The 19059-nt window shown below is 40.8% G+C and overlaps 1 protein-coding gene across 1 annotated transcript; it reads left to right on the top strand.

The window, feature by feature from the left end:
- Positions 1-10801: 10801 nt before the first annotated feature.
- LOC119540513 (mediator of RNA polymerase II transcription subunit 21-like) lies at positions 10802-11251 on the top strand. The gene has a single exon (XM_037844627.1). It carries the CDS (start codon positions 10802-10804, stop codon positions 11249-11251), a length of 450 nt encoding a protein of 149 aa, XP_037700555.1.
- Positions 11252-19059: the final 7808 nt, after the last annotated feature.

Below are 19059 nucleotides of genomic sequence, written 5' to 3'. Positions count from 1 at the left end.
AAGGACTAATGAGTAAGCCACTATCACAGTGAGTGAACAAAGCTTAATCTTGCAGGAAAACTTGGAGAAATGATGCAAAACACAACCCTCAGAATTCTCCCACCCAGTGGTTGGCGGGTATTTATATTTCAATTCCTGTGAGTCCACTGATTGGGGTGACTGAGAGGAATTAGCTCCCCAGGACTTCCAGTTTGCTTCCAGTAGGTTCTGGAAAAAAGGCCCTTGGATCCAGAAACACAGATACTGGCTGCTGGAGTCAGCTAGAGCCACTGAAAGGCCAGGTGTGGGGTGGCAGGAGAGTGGAGTGGGCAGATACCAGCAGAATCTGCCAACCCCCAGCAGGTGGGGTCCACCCTCCAGAGCTCTGCCTCAGTGTGACACAGCCTCTCTCTTGGTCTCTGCCTTTTTTGCTGTTTCTCCTGTGGTCAACTCATTTCTCTATTTCCTAGTTGTAATTCTGGAATGAGAGAGTATGAGAGAATCTGACTGATGAGCTTGTCTTATTGTCACCATCCTTGTTGGTGTAGAGCCTGCTGCCCTGGGCCCACACATTCACTGCCAGCCTCTGGATTGCTTGTCCCAGGTTTGGGGACCTACTCTGGCCCCTGTTTCTGGGTGTGACAGAGTCAAGCGGCACAGAGCATGGCCACTGCTGCTAAAGGCTAGCCTAGGGGCTGTGGGGGGCAGCTTCCCTGGGCAAGGCAGACACCACGTGCTCTCTGTCCCTCCACCAAGATAGAGAAGAGTTCCACCTGCGTATGGTTGTGCAAGAGCACATTCACCTCGCCGGGAGCAAAAGGCGAGGAGTAAAGTCATTAAAATGTCTAACCTGAAGCTGCTGCATTTTGTATATATATTTTTCCCTTTAGAATTTAATACATTCCTTTGGCTCATCCTAATGAAGATAACATTTCACTTCAGCTCTCGCTGTTTTTATCTTCACATTTGATGGTTTCCATGATCCAAAGCCTGACGTGTGTGAAGTAGGATTGTACTGTTTTGAGGACTGCTGTAAGTCTTGGTCTCCAGGAGAACGTTGCATCTAACTGTGGGGACGCCATGGACCCACTGAGCCCCTGACCACCACTTTTAAGTTGTCTGAACGAGCCCTCCCTCTTCTGGTTACATTCTCTCTCCTCACCCTATTTTCTTTACAGCATCCAGCGCTCTCTACAACATTGTTCTATTTGTTTACTGTTGATTTCCTGACTCCCCATGAAGCTCACTGAGAGCAGAGGCCAGAGTGAGGTGAACAAATTAATTTTTGTTGAATGAATGAATCACTGAAGCAAGGACTTTGAGGTTTTTTCCTAGGAAAGGGTGTGGGAGGATTAGTTAGATCTGATCCAGCTGGGTCTGCTGCTGGGTCCTCATGGTGACAAAGACAGGCACTGGGAGGAGGACTGGCCGGGGCAGTGTGGAACCATCAGGCAGAGCTGAAGCCATGGCCATGACCTGGCCAGCATGGCTCAGACCAGCCCAGGGGCTCTACCAGGAGATGGAAAGATTGTTCAGAACCATCAGGCAGGACAGGCAGGGTGGGGGCCAGTGGGGTGGGCAATGAGCAAGACGGGAAAGCCTGGCGGCCATCAGGGTGAAGGGCAGAGGCTAACCTGCTCAGAGGGCAAGAACTGCCTCTTGCATGAACAGAGTGGGCCCCGCCCGGGGGTGAGGATGGCTCTGAGCCAGGGGGGGAATTCACAGCAGCCCGATCCCGACCGCAGCCACTGCCCGCACTGCCCCCCCCCCGCCCCCCGCCCCCACGCCCCACACTCAGCTCGCCAAAGCTCTTCAGGGCCAAAATAAACAGCCGCAGGAAAAGGATTCTCCAGAGATCCTGAATGTTCTGTGCTTTGGGCGCCCCTTAAAAAGATTGCACTCATTGTGAGTGATAAAAATCAGCACTTGCACTTATCACCTGGTTTCAGGACTTCCTTTCATATCTGATTTTGGAAATTCACAATGAATTAATTTTTTTAAATGTAATTAAAGTTTAAATGCATAACAATATTTTCCCTCCTGACTTCCCTGTACCCAAACAGCAAATCCAACAACATGTTAGAGGGAAATATTATGTCACTCAATATGCCCATGACTTTTTTCTATAATTCATGAAAATATCGGTTAGAGAAACTGGATAAATGAAAAACAGTTACCATGAGAAATGTGCCAATAAATACCTGGGACCGCTGTTAAAGGGCTAAGTCGCTTTCAAATCAAGGCTGGTGTAAGCAGAGGCTGCTTATATCCAAGTGTGAGAACAGCAAGACATTGAGTTTCAAAAAAGCAGGGCAATTGATAGTTAGGCTCAGAAAAATGAACCCAGTCCCTGCCGTGATCCTGAATCAATGAAGGTATTGAGAGGAAACAGCTTTCTACGGTGCAAGGAAAAAGTTTCATTAGAAGTTTCAGTGTAAATGGAATTGCTAAATTATAAGGGAATAGTTTGTGGGAGTGGAAAAATCCAAATATTCAAGGTCCTGAAACAGAATGTTAAGAGTATTCACACGTTGGTGCGAATAAAAGAAAGTCTCTGAAGCAGATTATTCAAAGAAAAGTGACACAATTTCCTAAAACTATCAAGAATTCTCTCTCTTTAGTAAATGCATGCCTATAAATTCCCTTTTTTCACTTTCAATGCACACTATTCTTTTTATTCCAACAAATAATAATGATGCATTCTGAATAATGTTTTTATGTTAAATGTAGAGCTTCGAAATAAGGGGCTGTTATTCAACCTCAAAGAGCCCTGGGGTTTCTAGTCATATTCCCAGATGTTACTGCTAAGGGAGGAGAATGTTTCTAAAGCTGCGTGAGTGTTGGCAGCTACTCAGGACTCCCCAACCTCATGACGTTCTCAGCTCCACAGGCATGCTCTGCACTTCCCTCCACTTCCTTCTTAAGCAAGGCCACACCTTGTCCTGTCAACTCAGATCTGCAAATCTGACCACAGTTCTCTGCCCTATCCATTAACCCATTCCATCATTCTCACCAGACCTGCCCTACATCATCCTCATTGGGAAATTCATTCATTCATTTAATATCTACAAGTTGATTGCCTACTCTGTGCCAGCCGCTGTTCTTACATCAATGAACAAAACAGACAAAAGTCCCTGGCCTTGTAGGAGTGTGTGTGGGGAACAGGTAGACACTAAACAATAGACATCATAATAAATAATACGTTATGTGAGAGGTGATAAGTGTTCTGGGAAAAAACAGGGCAAACCAAGAGGGCTGGGGCGAGGGGTAAGTTGTGAACTGTGGGGTAATGGGGCCAGCTTGCAACAGTTTCTGAGAGCTGATCGTGGGCATCTCTTCCCAAATCCATGTTCAGCAGCATCAGTTTGGTGAATCATGTTAGTAGATCAAAATCAGCTGAGTATTTACACCATGAAAGTCGGCATATGCTACAAAGCGGGGCTTTTTTCCCAGAGAACCAGTTGTTAAACACTTACAAGCATAACACTGATTACAATTTGAAATAGGACATGACATCTGAGCAAAGATACAAATGAGGTGAGAGAGTTAGCCTTGTGGGATATGTGGGAGAAGAGAATTCGAGGCCAGGAAACAACCCCTGCAGAGGCTCTAAGTCAGGAGCAGGTGGGTGTGTTCTAGGAATGGCCAGGAGTACAGTGGGCAGGAGTGGGGAACAGAGAGGGAGGTAAGAGATGAACACAGAGGGGTGACAGGGTACCTGATTGTGGAGGACCCTGATGGCCATTGGAGGGACTTGAGCTTTTACTCTGAGCATGGGAGGAAACTATTGGGGGGAAAGTATTGGAGGGTTAGAACAGAGGAATATCACGATCTGATCTACTTTTTAAAGGACCACTCTGACTGATCTGTTGAGAATATATTGAGTTGGGGGGCGGGCGGTTGGAGGAGAGTGAAAAGGTAGAAGCAAGGGGACCTCTTACAAAGCTATTCTGGCTATTTTATTCTATTGTGTAGATGAAATATGATGGCTCAGAGTGGAGGCAAGGTGTGGTGAGAAATGGTTGGATTCTGGGTATATTTTGAAAGTAGCGCCAATAGAAGATGCCAATTGACTGTGGAGTGTCAGAGAAAGGAGTAAAGGCTGACACCAAGACTTTCTGTTGGAGCAACTAAAAGGATGGAATTGCTGTCAATTGAGGAAGGAAGGCGGCTGGTGGAACAGACGAGGGGGCAGGGAGGGCTGAGGGGAAGATCAGAAGTTCTGTTTTGGACAAGTAGAGCTTGAGATGTCTAGTATGTCAGGTGGAGGTGTATGTGTGAGTAATTTCAGGAGAGTTCTGGCCTAAAGATAAATATTTGAGAGGTAAAGGTGGCATTTAAAGCTAAGGGACAGAATAGTAACGCCAAGGAGTGGGTTTAGATAGTACAGAGAAAAGGAACAAGAATTCAGCCTTAAAATATTCCAATGATAACAGGTTAGGGAGAAGAGGAGGAACCAGAAAGGAGAGGGCGAAAAGAGCAGAGAATTAGGAGAAAAGCTGAAGGTTCAGAAGAAATTCTGTCAAGAAGGAGGAAGTGATCATCTGTATTCAATGCTGCTGTTAGGTCAGAAGAGAGCTGAGAATTGATCGTTGAACTTAGCAACATGGAGGCCACTGGTGACCTTGACCAGGGTAATTTCAGTGGTAAGAAGCCTCACTGGAGTGGGTTCAAGAGAATGGGAGGAGTGAAATTTGTGATAGTGAATACAGGAAACTCTTAAGGATAACTGCTGCAAAGTGGAGCAGAGAAATGGGGCAGTAGATGGCAGGGGAATTGAGGTCAAGAGTAGGGTTTGGTTGTCTTGCGTTTTTTTTTTTTTATTTTTAAGATGGGAGAAATAACAGCAAGTTTGTGTGGGAATGGGAATGAGCCAACAGAGAGAGAAACTTTGTCAAGAGGAACGTTTAGTCCCTCAAACCTTCTCTTCTCTCCCAGGCTGGCTTCATTTCTCTCTTTAACGAGGCTTGACCCATGACTGGCTATGTCAATTATGCTCTTACTAACTCCCTAGAATCCCTCCCTTTTGTCATCCCTTCCTTCCCAAGCCCACCATGTTCTCTCTTCTCTGAAACTCTTGGCTTGCCAGTTGGCTTCACCTCAATGGATTCATGCCCCCTAACCTCAACCTAACCCACAAAGCAGTCCAAGTGTTCTTTTATTCTTTCATGGCTTACTTCCTAGCAAATGACCAACTGTTTATTCCAACTCTTTTTTTTTTTTTTTTTTTTTTTTTTTGTGCTTATTCAGCATTCATTCAATACGTATTTACTGAGCAACAACAATGTTTCAGACACTGGAGCCCGAAACTCAACCACTCATTTCTCCTTGGACTTGTAGCAGGCAGCCTTTACTCCACTTCACTAAATTGACTGCCGTGAATTTCTTCCATTTTCTTCCTTACATTCCCATTTTTTAAAGATCTTTCCTACCATTTTTTCTAGAAGATAAAGTCTCCCTGCTAATATCAAAGGTCAGCTCTTCCACTTGGGACCTTGATTCTTTAATCTCTTACCTTTAATACCTTGTTCCATCAATTGATTTCACCCAAATCCACTGCATCTTTAACACTGCCCTCCCTGATTGCAGCCTCTCCCTTCCTTCCATGGTGACAACTATACAGACTTTTGAACTAATCATTCTTTTGTTTTTCTTTATAAATTTTTGCATACACACATGCACATACACACACATATTTGTACATTTGGATATGTATCTGTATACATTTCCAAATATATGGCTTACATAATATAGTGTTTCCTTTTGACAAACTTAAGCAAGCACAAACCTAGCTGTATGGAGGAGACACATTTGCCACTATTAGGAGAACATAAGCTGAGCAGATTCCCTGGGTTACAGTCTGGCTTCACTTCCCCTTTTGGGACATCAGTACAGAAGGTCATGAGTGAGTCCTAGAAACACGAAGTTGGGGCATCTGGCCAGGAAATGGTCCGAAGGCAGGCTGCTCTGCATTTCTTCTTCTCAACTCACAGTGGCTGATCTCTACATTAACCTGCCTGAAGCACAACACTGATGATTTCATTCTCTTTGCACCCCATCTTTAATTTCTCCAGGGCCACCAGAATAAATCTCAAACAATGTAAATAGCATCAAGTGGCCTCACTACTTTTTTTTTTTCTTTAGTGGATCAACAATTTATTCAGTGATATAGACGGCCTATACACAAAATGATCTGACAATTACTTGCTGTGTAATTCTGCCCACTAGTAATAGTTAAGCCAAGAATTGGATATAAGCTCTATTCAATTGCAGTACATGTTTCTGTGTAATTTGATCAACAAAAAAATATGTACATGACATCAACTGAGCAGCTCAATGATTTGGGGGTTGGTTAGTACAATGCAGAGAACCTAAGGGGAAAACTACAAAATAGCACTTAACACCAATGCCAGTACTCATCACATATGGTTACAACTAAGAATAAATTAATTTTCATGTTACTTACTTTTTTTTAGAACATAAGTCAAAGACATTAACTTGAACTTGAGGTATACACACAATACATACCCAACGTTATGCAAAATACTTTTCGTAAGTAACACCACACATTAAAATATTGGGAACTGAATACATGTGCTGATTTGTATTTTGACTTAATATAACAAGAAGAGAAAAACATTCAAGTAAAGAGATTTATACTGATAATAAAGCTCTTAAAGTTAAAAACGTCTTCCTCCTTTTATACTTAACACAGGCTACACAATGTCCTGAGGGGGTTCATTAAGAGACAAATGTCAGTCACAGCTTTAAGACCTTACTTTGGAAGGAACTAATGAAAAAGCCAATTGGAAGGTGAGACTTCATCTTTGTTTTCAAATAAGTGGTCTTAATTGTTCTTATAGGAAAAGTTTAAATCCGTTTATTTATTATAAATGTATCTAAACCATTAATTTTTGCAGCTTTCAGGAAAAGTCCAGCACCTCGTTTATACAAAGTCTATGAAAAGCGGTCAGTAGAGATCACCTAATCTTAAGTTGTGACATCATCCATTCAAATCCTTGGCACAGTCCTCGCCTGTAAGAGCACAGCATGCCTGGGTATGCTGCTGGTGATCTTTAATAGAAGCTAGTTTCAAAACTGGAGAGATCTCTGCTATAGTTGTACATTTAATTTCTTGTTTATTAGCAAAAATCAGCAATCCAGATTTTCTTAGGTCCTCATGCACTACCATTTTATACAGTTCTCTGGTTACAGAAATCCTTTGTCTGTACTGTCCACAACAACTATTACAAACTTGGTGTTAGTATAGTAAGTTTTCAGGGAAGAATGAAGGGATTCTTGGCCACCAATAGCCCACATTAGGAAACATGTATTACTAACGACTATCGCTTCTATATTACTTCCTGTTGTAGGGATGTGTATACAACTTCATTCATATAAAATTGGAAAAAGATGGTAGTTTTCCCTGCATTACCCAGCCCAACAATGATGACTGTGCTCCCGGTGATTGAGCAGTCTCCACATCCTGGTGAAGGGAATTCCCATGCTCCAGCAGCGGATGCCCCTCCAGCCCCCCGGGCTGCCCAGCCTCCCCCGGCTTGGGCTGGGGGAGAAGAGAGAGGGGCCAGAGCCCACACCTCTGCTGCTCTGTGATGAGCCTCGTGGGCCACCGTCCTCTCCCAGTTCCTCCTTCACTACCTTTTAAGCTGTATTTTTCATTATTCCTCCTCTTGCAAAAACTAACCATCACATCAATTGAACAGGACTCATAGGATGCAATCAGAAGATAGCTTCATTTTTCTCTGCGTGACCCCTTCAACCCCTCTCTGGGACCAATTTTACTCTTTGTTTTAAATGAAGTTTTGGGCAGGTTCCATGGCTTATCTGCTCCCTCGGGGATAATAAAACTCCTGTGGTCAATATGAGTCCTAAGAATAGTCTCATTTCAGTAATTAATGATCAACTCCAAATTGCATTTAAAGTTACCACTTCTCTCCCCCAATTCAGGCTGATCTAGGTTGATGCAGTTGGAAACTAGGGCATGGTTGGCTTTTTTGCTATTTTCTCTGTCTGCGCTTCTGAAAATGTGTTCCGGTTTGCTAAAGTTGCCATTATGCAAAATACCAGAAATGGTTTAGCTTTTATAAAGGGGATTTATTGGGTTGCAAATTTACATTTCTAAGGCCATAAAAGTGTCCAAGGTAAGGCATCAACAATTGGATACCTTGAAGAAAGGCCAATGGTGTCTGGAACACCTCTGTTAGCTGTTAGCTGGGAAGGCATGTGGTTGGCCTCTGCTGGTCCTTTCCTCCCAGGTTGCATTTCAAAATGGCTTTCTTCAAAATATCTCTGGGCTTCTGTCTCTTAGCTTCTCTCTCTGAGCTCCTGTGTATCTTTACTTATTCTCCCAGGGAGTTTCTCTCTAAGCATCTGGAGGTCCTCTCTTAGCTTCTCTGGGGAAAACTCTGGGTTTCGTCTCTTAGCTTAGCATCTCCAAACATCTTTCTGTCTGCATCTCCAAGCATCTGGATCTGTGTTGCCTCTTAGCTTCTCTCTGAGCTCCTTCTCAATGTGAGCCCTTAAAGGACTCCAGGGATCTAATTAAGACCCACCTGGAATGGGCGGGGTCACTTCTCCATGGGAATAATTTAATCAAAGGTCTCACCCATAGTTGGGTGAGTCACACCTTCACGGAAGCACTCAATAAAAAGGGTTCCACCCAAGATTGGATTAAAAGATCATGGCTCTTCTGGGGTCCGTAACAGTTCCAACTGGCACACCAAGCTTCTGCTCACTGTGTCATCTGCTCACTGGACAGCCCCTAGATCCTCGGGGAGGGGACCACAAGGGAGAAGCTAGGGTAGGAGCAGGAAGGGTTGACCTTGACTGTAGGCAGTGGGACACTGCACTGGTTTCCTCTGGGTGTAGCAAAGATTTAAAGCTGGTATTTCTCTTAGAGTATATTTGTGTGTCAGAATATATACCCACACTCTCCCTGATCTATGGAATGCATTTTCCTCAGTCCCTGGGACTTGGGGAGTCTACTCCATCTCTTATGGTAACATCACCCTCCAGGCAGAGCTCTTGGGAAGTCTACCTCTCCTTTGTGGCCATCTCTGGCCCATGGAAAAAAGCACTCAAGCATCTTTTGCCCCAACATCTTCCATTCTCTATGCAACTATCCAATCACACTCTTGACTTTAGGATTTTATAGTCATGGGTCCAGCCACAACCAGTGGCCATAGCCCAGATCTCTGAGTGGTACCTTAAAGACCCCTTTTAATTGACTTGAAGTGAAAGGAAAATGCCTCCCTAGGGGAGGAAGGGAGATGGCCACAGCACTCCCACAACTTTCTCCAAGGAAATTATCTAATTTCTAATCTCTGGCATACAATAATCCCTTATATATAAATTCTAATCTTTTATATCTCCTCCAGTTGTGTAAAGTGCCAAGGGATACAAAACTGATTTTTGCCCACCTCCTTTTAAAGTCCTATGAAGGTGGTCTAGAACTTCTCTTTGGAATAAACAAGAACTTGCCATCAAATTTTTTTTGGGGGGTCTGACTTTTTGGGGGCTACAGCTAAACTGACACAGAACTTGTTGCTATGCAATATTCTTTGCTTCTAAAAGTCTGTGGGCTTTCCTCTGGGCCTTCACTCATGTTACTTCCTTCACCTGGAATGTCCATCTCTCTCATGTCATCGGAAGGGCTCAGCTCAAAGATTCCCTCCTACATGCAACCATCTGATTCCCTTGGCTACAAGTGACTCTTCTTCCCTTGTGCCCTTTCTCTCTCACAAATAGGGTTATCCACACTCTGCCATGTATTGTTTATTATTCCTGAGCATGTCTTTTCCCTAATAAATGTAAAATCTGTAATGGTAGATGTTGTAGTTTGCCTGAGCTGCTATTACAGGCACCACACAATGGGTTAGCTTAAACAGGAATTTATTCACTCATGGTTTTGAGACTAAGAGAAGTCCCAAATTAAGATATCGGCAAGGCATACTTTCTTCCTGAAGATTGTGGCATTCTGGTGCCAGCTGCTGGCAATGCTTGGGGTTCCTAGGCTTTCCCTTCACATGAAGATGTCCTCTCCTTTCTTGCTTCTGTGATTTCCAGATCCTCTTTATAAAGCTTCCAGTAATCTGGGTTAAGGCCCACCCTGCTTCAGTTGGGCCTCACCTTAACTAAAAATAACATCTTCAAAAGGTCCTGTTTACAATGGGTTCACACTCACAGGAATGCAGATTAAGATTAAGAATGTGTTTGTTGGGGTATATAATTTAACACACCACAGTAGAGAATATGCCTAATGCATCCTTGGTGCATGCTCTATATATGCTTGTTGTCCTGAACTGAAGAGCTCTTTGGAGACATGATGCAAAAACCCTGAGAAGAGGGGATGGACAACGATGCTTGTGACATAACAGCCGGTAGAGAAGGGAGTCTGAATTGCAGGGGTGAGTGTTTTTCTTGCCAGATTTAGGAGGATGGAATGGATCGGAGAATATTTCAGTCCTTTTTTTTAAACTAAGGCTTGGAGTCTCAAGGAACTAGCAGCTGAAGGAAGAGAGGGGAAATGGTGCTGATGGATACTCCAGTGATGGAGAAGGTAGCAGCATTAACCATCCACGGAACGTGAAAACTCACACACCCCAGCCGGAGACCTCTTTCTTTCCACATATTGCCTGGAGAGGGCACTGAGGGTTATGTAGGGGACCCCGGTTGCACCCCAAAACAAATATTATCCACTTTCCAGCTTTAGTGCCTCCATTGGGGTGTTATCAGAATTTATTAAAAAATTTTTTTCTAAGATAGGAACCACTTAATTGTTTTCGTGATTATAAAATAATACATGGGAAACAGCAACACGGCGGATCAGCCTACGCAGCCGCAAGATGCAGTAAATTCGTTTGCAGATCAATTTTGTAATGCCTTTGGAGTGTTGCAGCAGTGTGGTCCTCCTGCCTCTTTTAGTAATATTCAGAGAGCAACTAACAAAGATCAGCCAGCTAATCCTACAGAAGAGTATACCCAGCTTTTTGTAGCACTGATTGCACGAAAAGCAAAAGACATTGATGTTTTGATAGATTCCTTACCCAGTGAAGAATCTCCAGCTGCTTTACAGGCTGCTAGCTTGTATAAGCTAGAAGAAGAAAACCACGAAGCTGCTACATGTCTGGAGGATGTGGTTTATGGAAGGGATATGCTTCTGGAAAAGGTACAAAGTGCGCTTGCTGATATTGCACAGTCACAGCTGAAAACAAGAAGTGGTACCCGTAGCCGATCTCTTCCAGACTCATAGTACCATTGAATATGATGTGGCTGAGAAAAAACTATTTCAATGGAACTAAGAATTTCACATCAAATTCAAATGCAAGCCTTACCGTCATCTTGTAAGCCTTACAGCAACATTAAGCACTATGATGTGTTACCTTTTTAACTATTTTTAATAGTGTTTATTTTCACTCTTGATAATAAGCTTGTAAAATTGTGACTGAAGTTTTAAACCAACATTATGCCATCATTTTTTATTTGAATGAAGTTATTGAGGCATTTATTGCATTCTTGGTCACAATAGAATTAAACAGATGTACTATAAAATCCTATAGTGACATAATTTCTATCTTATTTGTCATATTTCTATAGTCCTTTTACAAATCAAAACATCCTCAAACCAGAGGAATGGTGGTAAGTGCAGAGATATGGGGCATTTCAGTTTAGTTTGGTGTCCTGTCTCATTAGAGGTGGTATTGTGTAAATTTGGAGCTTTGAGTGGGAAAACTTTCTGAAACTTGCTTTTTAGAAGCTGAAAGGATTAGTGTGTCTGGAGGGATCCAGAGAGTAGCCACTGTTATGTAAACCTTTTCTTCCAGACTCTCATACCCATCCTAGTTCATCTCCACATTTGTTTCTACACAAGAATCCTCTTCTTTGTCTCTGAAATTCCCTGCTGTTGTGATAAAATCTTTCTTTATCCTGAACTATTTTTTTCCCATATCTTTTCGCCTTCTTACATTTTCTCATCTGTTAATTTGTTTGTCATAGTGAAGTATATTTCCTGAATCATCTAATCCTTCCCATTCCCTTTATCTCAGTGTACTGTATTCTGATCTTATTAACCTCTCAACCTTTGTTGGTGTATTCTAATCAGACCAGAACATACTTCCACTACATCATTTACTGCAACATTTTCTCCATCCTACCTCAGCTTGTTACTGTTAACATTTGTGTCAACATTATCAACTATGACTACTCATCTAACTCTTGGATCTCCTTGAATCCACTAATTTTCTCCAATGGCAAACTGGAGTTGAGAATGTATTCCACATTGTAACTGGTTCTCCTGAGCCTGCATGTTTTAAAATATCCTTAGCTATATTTTGCTATAATCTGTTGCTATTGAGAGTTTAAGTTTCTGTGATGTAAGTTCAAGAACAAGAGCATTCTGCCTGTCATTTCCATCACAGTCAAGCTTTTCCACAATTCTTGAAAAACAGTGTTTCATAGTTCAGCATTAACTCCCACAGCTGTAGCAATTTATTGGCTTGTTATAGAAATTTTTAGAACTTTTAATTTTTTGTGTATATTATCATTGAAGTTTAATAAAAAGTACTTAGCTATTATAGTTCAAAAAATTAAAAAAAAGTAATACATGCTCAGAGTAAGAAAATACATGTATAAAAAACAAAAATATATAAAATAATGTTATGGGTTGAATTAAGTCCCCTAAGAAGACATGTTGAAGTCCTAACCCTGGTACCTGTCTATATGACCTTATTTGGAAATAGGGTTGTTGCAAAGAAATTAGTTAAAATGAGGGTAAACTGGAGTAGGGTGGTGTGCCAGTTTGGATGTATTATGTCCCAAAAATGCCATGTCATTTGATGCAGTCTTGTGGGGGCAAATGTATTAGTGTTGATTAGATTGGAATTCTTTGATTGAGCATTTCCATGGAGATGTGACTCAATCAACTGTGAGTGAAATGTTTGATTGGATAATTTCTATGGAGGTGTTACCCCACCCATTCAGGGTGGGTGTTAAAATGGATTACTGGAGTCCTATAAAGGAGTTCACAGACAGAAGAACCTCAGAGCAGCTAAGAGTGACATTTTGGAGAGAGCTGCAGCTAAGACAGGGCAAAACACCCCCAAGAGCAACATTTTGGAGAATGTCATTTTGAAATGCAACCTGTGAGAAGTAGATGCCAGCCACGTTCCTTCCCAGCTATTGGAGGTTTTCCTGATGCCAATGGCCTTTCTCCAGTGAAAGTACCCTATTGTTGATGCCTTACCTTGGACACTTTATGGCCTTAAGACTGTAACTTTGTAACCAAATAAACCCCCTTTATAAAGCCAATCCGGGTAGAGTAGGAACATGTTGGAAGTAAAGTAGTTTATCTTAGATTCAGTGTCTTTTTCTTACTCCTTCTTATGGTTTGTTTGAAATGTTTTTTTATTGTATGTTTTTCTAATTTTTTTTCATATAGTTGATTTAAAAAAAAGAGTTAACTTAAAAAAAAATGAAAAAATATGCAGAGCCCCCTTGAGGAGCTGGTGGAGAATTCAGGGGTATTGGGCTTCCCCACTTGATGGTGCTGATGTGCTCACAGACATAGGGGACTGGTGGTCTGATGGGTTGAGCACTCTACACAAGGACTTGCCCTTGGAAGACTGTTGCGCAAAGGAGAGGCTAGGCCCTCCCTATAATTGTGCCCCTAAGAGCCTCCTCCCGAATGCCTCTTTGTTGCTCAGACTGTGGACACCCATCTTTCTTATAGCTAAGCCAACTAACAGGTTGAATGAAATCACTGCCCTCCCCACTATGTGGCGATCAGACACCCAGGGGAGTGAATCTCCCTTGGCAACGTCGGAATTCTGACTCCCGGGGAGAAATCTTAGACCCCGCATCGTGGGATGGAGAACATCTTCTGACCAAAAGGGGGAAATGAAAGGAAATGAAATAAGCTCCAGTGGCAGAGAGATTCCAAAAGGAGCTGAGAGGTCACTCTGGTGGGTACTCTTAAGCACAATTTAGACAACCCTTTTTAGGTTCTAGTGAATTGGGAGTATAGGCTAGCAGGGAGAATACATGAAAACTATCACAACTGCAACCCAGAACCCATGAATCTTAAAGATGATTGTATAAAAATGTAGCTTATGAGGGGTGACAATGTGATTGGGAAAGCCATATGGACCACATTCCCCTTTGTCTAGTTTATGGATGGATGAGTAGAAAAATAGGGGAAGGAAACAAACAAACAAACAAACAAACAAACAAACAAACAAAAAAAGGCACCCAGTGTTCTTTTTTACTTTAATTGCTCTTTTTCACTTAAATTTTTATTCTTGTTATTTTTGTGTGTGTGGTAATGAAGGTGTCAGGGATTGATTTTGGTGATGAATGCAAAACTATGTGATGGTACTGTGAACAATTGAATGTACGCTTTATTTTGTATGACTGCATGGTATGTGAATATATCTCAATAAAATGAATAAAAAATTAAATTAAATTAAATTTAGAGAGCCAATCCATTTTCTGGTATTTTGTATAGTGGCAGCATTAGCAAACCAGAACAGGTGGGATTTAATCCAATATGACTGGTGTCTTTATAAGAAGGGGAGAGGAGACATACACAGATGTGAGAGAAGGCCATGCAATAACAGAGGCAGGGATTGAAGCCCAGGGATTCATGGCAACCACTCCAGGTATAAGACTTCCAGCTTCCATAAATGAGAGACAATGAATTTCTGTTGCTTAAGCCATCCAGTGCCTGGTACTTTTTTGGTTACAGCAGCCCTAGGAAACTAAAACAAGTAAGTGAAAGTCCTTCCCTGAGAAAATTTGTAGTCTTAAATACCTGCATTAGAAGAAAAGATGGAAAATTAATGAGATAAACTTCCAGTTAGAGAAGCTCAAGGAAAAACAACAAAGTAAACCCTAAGAATGTAAGAGGAAGAGCCTAACAAAGATATGAGCAGAAGAGAAAAGAAAAAAAAACAAAGAATCAACAAATGCAAAGCTGTTCCTTTGTAAATCTAATAACAAGGACAAATCTCTGGCAATATTGATCAAGGAAAAAGGGAGAAAGCACAAATAGTGTTTGGAATGAAAAGGGGACATAACTCCAGATAAAGGAGATTTAAAAAAAATGAAACTACTGTGAAAAACTTCATGCTAAATATTCAATCTTAGATGGAATGAACAAATTCTTAGAAAAATATAGTTTACCAAATAATATTTACTACACATAGTGTACATTATATCTGTAAATAACATATATAATACATGGAAAAGAAGCCCCAGGCCCAAATACTTTAAAAGTCAAGTTCTACCCTTTCAGATATTCAAGGAAGAGCTAATCCAATATTAAACAAGCAAATGATAAATGAATGATAAAAGAAATGCTCCCTCATTCAATTTACAAGGCAAAGATAGCCTAGCTAACAAAACCCATCAAGGACAATATGAGAAAGGAAAATTATAGGCCAGCATCAAGAGCATAGATGCAAAAAATCGAAATAAAATATTTGCAGACTGAATCCAACAATGTAGTTGACTTTATCCCAGGAATGCAGTGATATCGTCAGCCACATGAGAAAAATTAAAGGAGAAATGTCATAGGATCTACTGAAGAGAGGTAGAAAGATCATTTAATAAAATTAAACACTGCTTTGTATAAAAAGTTTAGTTTTGGAATAAAAGAAGTTCCTTATCTGAGTTGAAGTGTATCTACCAAAAACAACAGTAAGCATCATACTTAATGAAGAAACTTCAGAAGCATTCTCTTTAAACTCAGTAAGACAAGAATGCCAACAATCTCCATTTCTCAATTAAATGCTAGGTCACTACACTGTGCAGTAGGACAAGGAAAAAGTAATAAAATTTCCATGTTTAATCAATTCTAAAAATATATCTTTTCTTATTTTAACAGTTTTAAAATTGAGATCCTTCGACAAAGACATCTTAGATTTGGGAAGGAAGGAAATGTTCCCTTTGTTTGTAGACGAGAGAATCTAAAGACAGAGTGAATTAGAGAGTTCAGCAAGGATGGTGGTATAACACGAGCATGCAAAATTCAACTGCGTTCTTACAAACCATCAGCAACAAACAGAAAATATTATTTTAAAAGATATCATTTATATTGCCAACAAAAATAGAAGATATACAGGAATAAATCTAAAAAATAAGTGTAAGACCACTATGAAGAAAGTTACAAAGCTGTATTGAAAAACATTAAAGACAACCCAAATAAAAGGAGAGATATATTGTGTTCAAAGATTGAAAGAGCCAACATCAAAAAGATGGCAATTCTTCCCAATTGACCTAAATACCTAACGTGCCTCCAATAAGGGTTTCAAGAGGATTCTTTAACAAGCTCATCTTAAAATTTCTATGAAAGAACAAAGAACCAAGTATAGCTTATACACACCTGAAAAAGAAAACTATGGGGAGACTTATTCTACCAGATGTCAAGATTTATTATAAAACTCTATTTATGACAATTGGTTGGTAGTGAGCACAAATAGACAAACAGATCAATGAAATGAAATAAAGTACCCGGAAACAAACCGCACTTGCATGGAAACTTGACATATGACGGGGCAAGGGTTGCATAACGATACAGAAAGGAAAATTGAATTGTCTTGTCAACTGCAATATCTTCATCCTATTCTCAGAGAGGGACAGCATTTCAGAATCACAAACCTTTCCCAAGGCAAATAACTTCAAGTTATTGAAAAAGAAAAGAGGAGGAAAAAGTACTATTTGTACTAGACAATCAAGACAGCCTTCTGTCTACATCAAAGACCAGATAAATATCAGATATAATAAATATTTCAGTCTTTCCGGAAGCTTTACCCCAGTATCTTAAAAGTAACATTTCTTGCGTAGACTTCAAAGTGGAAATTTCAAAACCTTTTTGGACCCCTGTGCTAAAAAGGGATTATGTCGAAAAGAACTGATGCTGGAAAACACTATAGACCAAAAACTTGGATTTCTTTCCAGAATATGTTTTATCTTAATTGCTTTCACAGTAGGATCTCACTTATTCAAGTCTTAATTAACAAAGCTCTTGAATTTTCCTTGGTGAAATGGGTTGTAGCAAATAAAAAGAAACGAGTCATGTGCAGTAAGCATCAAGCCCCAGGCTTCAGAACTAGGGCTGAGGATGTGAACAGACTTTAAACATGCAGCATTTCAGGCTTTAATGCTGTGGAGTGCAAAAGATGCTTTCCAAAGAAGCTAAATGTTCTTCAGAATCTGTGAGGCCTTGATTAAATATACAATCTGCAGAATTAGTTGTATTTGAATCCTGGATATAGTCATATAGTATAGTATGCTACTGTGGCATATTATTGTAGCATAATATACCATATTGCCCATAATATACTATACTATAGGAAGCAAAAGTTAGTACAAATATTGTGAAATAAAGATAGATTTTTTTTTGAGGATGAATTTTTAATCTTTGATTCAGGGTCTTTTTGTTCAGGACAGCTAAAACCAAGCTTGCTCTATTATGGCTTTAAATTATTTTTACACCTCATGAAATGTGATTCCATTACTGTAACTTTTCACATCTGAAGAAAACTCTTTTATTGTGTTTTGCTCCAGTAGACAGTCCTATATGTAGAATTTGTTAACGCTCTACCTGGAGTCTATAAATAATTCATTTATACACTTTATAAATGAATTTTAGTTTAAAATAAATGATCTGACTAAGAGAAAGGAATGCCATTGAATAATGACCATGAATTAAGTTTGAGCATGAGTCACATGTCCAGTGCTATGATGAAGGCCGATTTATAAAACATGGCTCTCTGTGAGTGCCTGGAGAATTCCCAGATTTCTGGCCTATGCAGATGGGTGGATGGTGGTGTCATTCTCTGAGGGAACACTTAAAGGAGAACAGATTTGGGGGTAAAGATAACAGGCTTTGAAGGTGTCGAGTTTGAGGATCCCTGAGAGAACTACTTAGATTTGGAAGCTCCCTATTTTCTAGGCAGAATGGATCTGACCTTCTTATGGGCTCCCATACCCTTTCTTCATCCAAATCATATTTCTTGACTTCTGTTGTAGGGGTCCCTTCTCTGCCTTACCCTATGTTTTAGTTCCCTGTTGCTGCTGTAACAGATTACCACAAACTTATTGCCTCAAAACAACACAAACATATTGTTTTACAGTTCTAGAGGTCGGGAGTCCAAAATGGGTTGGCAGCGTTGCGATCCTTCTGGAGGCTTTGAGGGGGGAGAATCTGTTTCCTTGCCTTTATCAGCCTCCAGAGGCCACCTGCCTCCCTTGGTTTATGGCCCCCATCGATGCAAGCTCTGCTTCCGTCATCACATCTCCCCCTCTGACCCTGACCCTCCTGCTTCCCTTTTATAAGGACTGTTGTGATTATACCAGGCCCACCTGGATAATATCAGATCATCTCACCATCACAAGAGCCTACAGTTGGTCACATCCGCACAGTCCCTTTTGCCGTGTAAGGCAGCATAGTCACAGATTCTGGGGACTAGAACAGAATATTTATGTGGTGGGGGTGGGGGGCATTATTCAGCCTCCTACAACCTATATACTTAGCTGTTTGTAAGTCTACATAAACTTACTTGATCTGGGGTTTTCTTTTATTTGTTTTCATTTTCTCTTAATGTTTAGCATAATATGTAGTGTGTCCTCAGTACATATTATTATAATTGAATAAAGAGCATGGGTGTGAGGTGAGTGGCTAGATGTGTGTGATGCTACTGGGAATGGAAACGAGAAGTTTGTGGCATCTGAAGGAATCAAAAATAGGACACCCTGTTTGCCAACACTTAGTGATAAAAGAGTAAGTTGAGTGAATGATTACCCCTGCCTAAATGACTTTGAGCAGGTCTGCGTGGTCTTAATTGGATAAAACACGTATAGAAAGCACTGGTCTTCCTGACGTAAGTCACGTGTATGTAGTACTAGCATTTTGCTATAAAATGGGGTAGTGAAATGTTTTAAACAGGAGAATTTTGGTGCAATAGTATGCAACCATTGTGTGATCACATTTTTGAATACCCTGATCTAGGCAAATGTGTACAGGAGGGGGACAAAAAAAATTCCAAAGTCCCATGTTAGGCA

The sequence above is a fragment of the Choloepus didactylus genome, chromosome 7 (genome assembly GCF_015220235.1).
Source record: "Choloepus didactylus isolate mChoDid1 chromosome 7, mChoDid1.pri, whole genome shotgun sequence".
NCBI classification, from domain to species: Eukaryota; Metazoa; Chordata; class Mammalia; order Pilosa; family Megalonychidae; genus Choloepus; species Choloepus didactylus.
The sequence above is the reverse complement of the archived record's forward strand: the minus strand, read 5'-3'. Positions and strand labels throughout refer to the sequence as shown.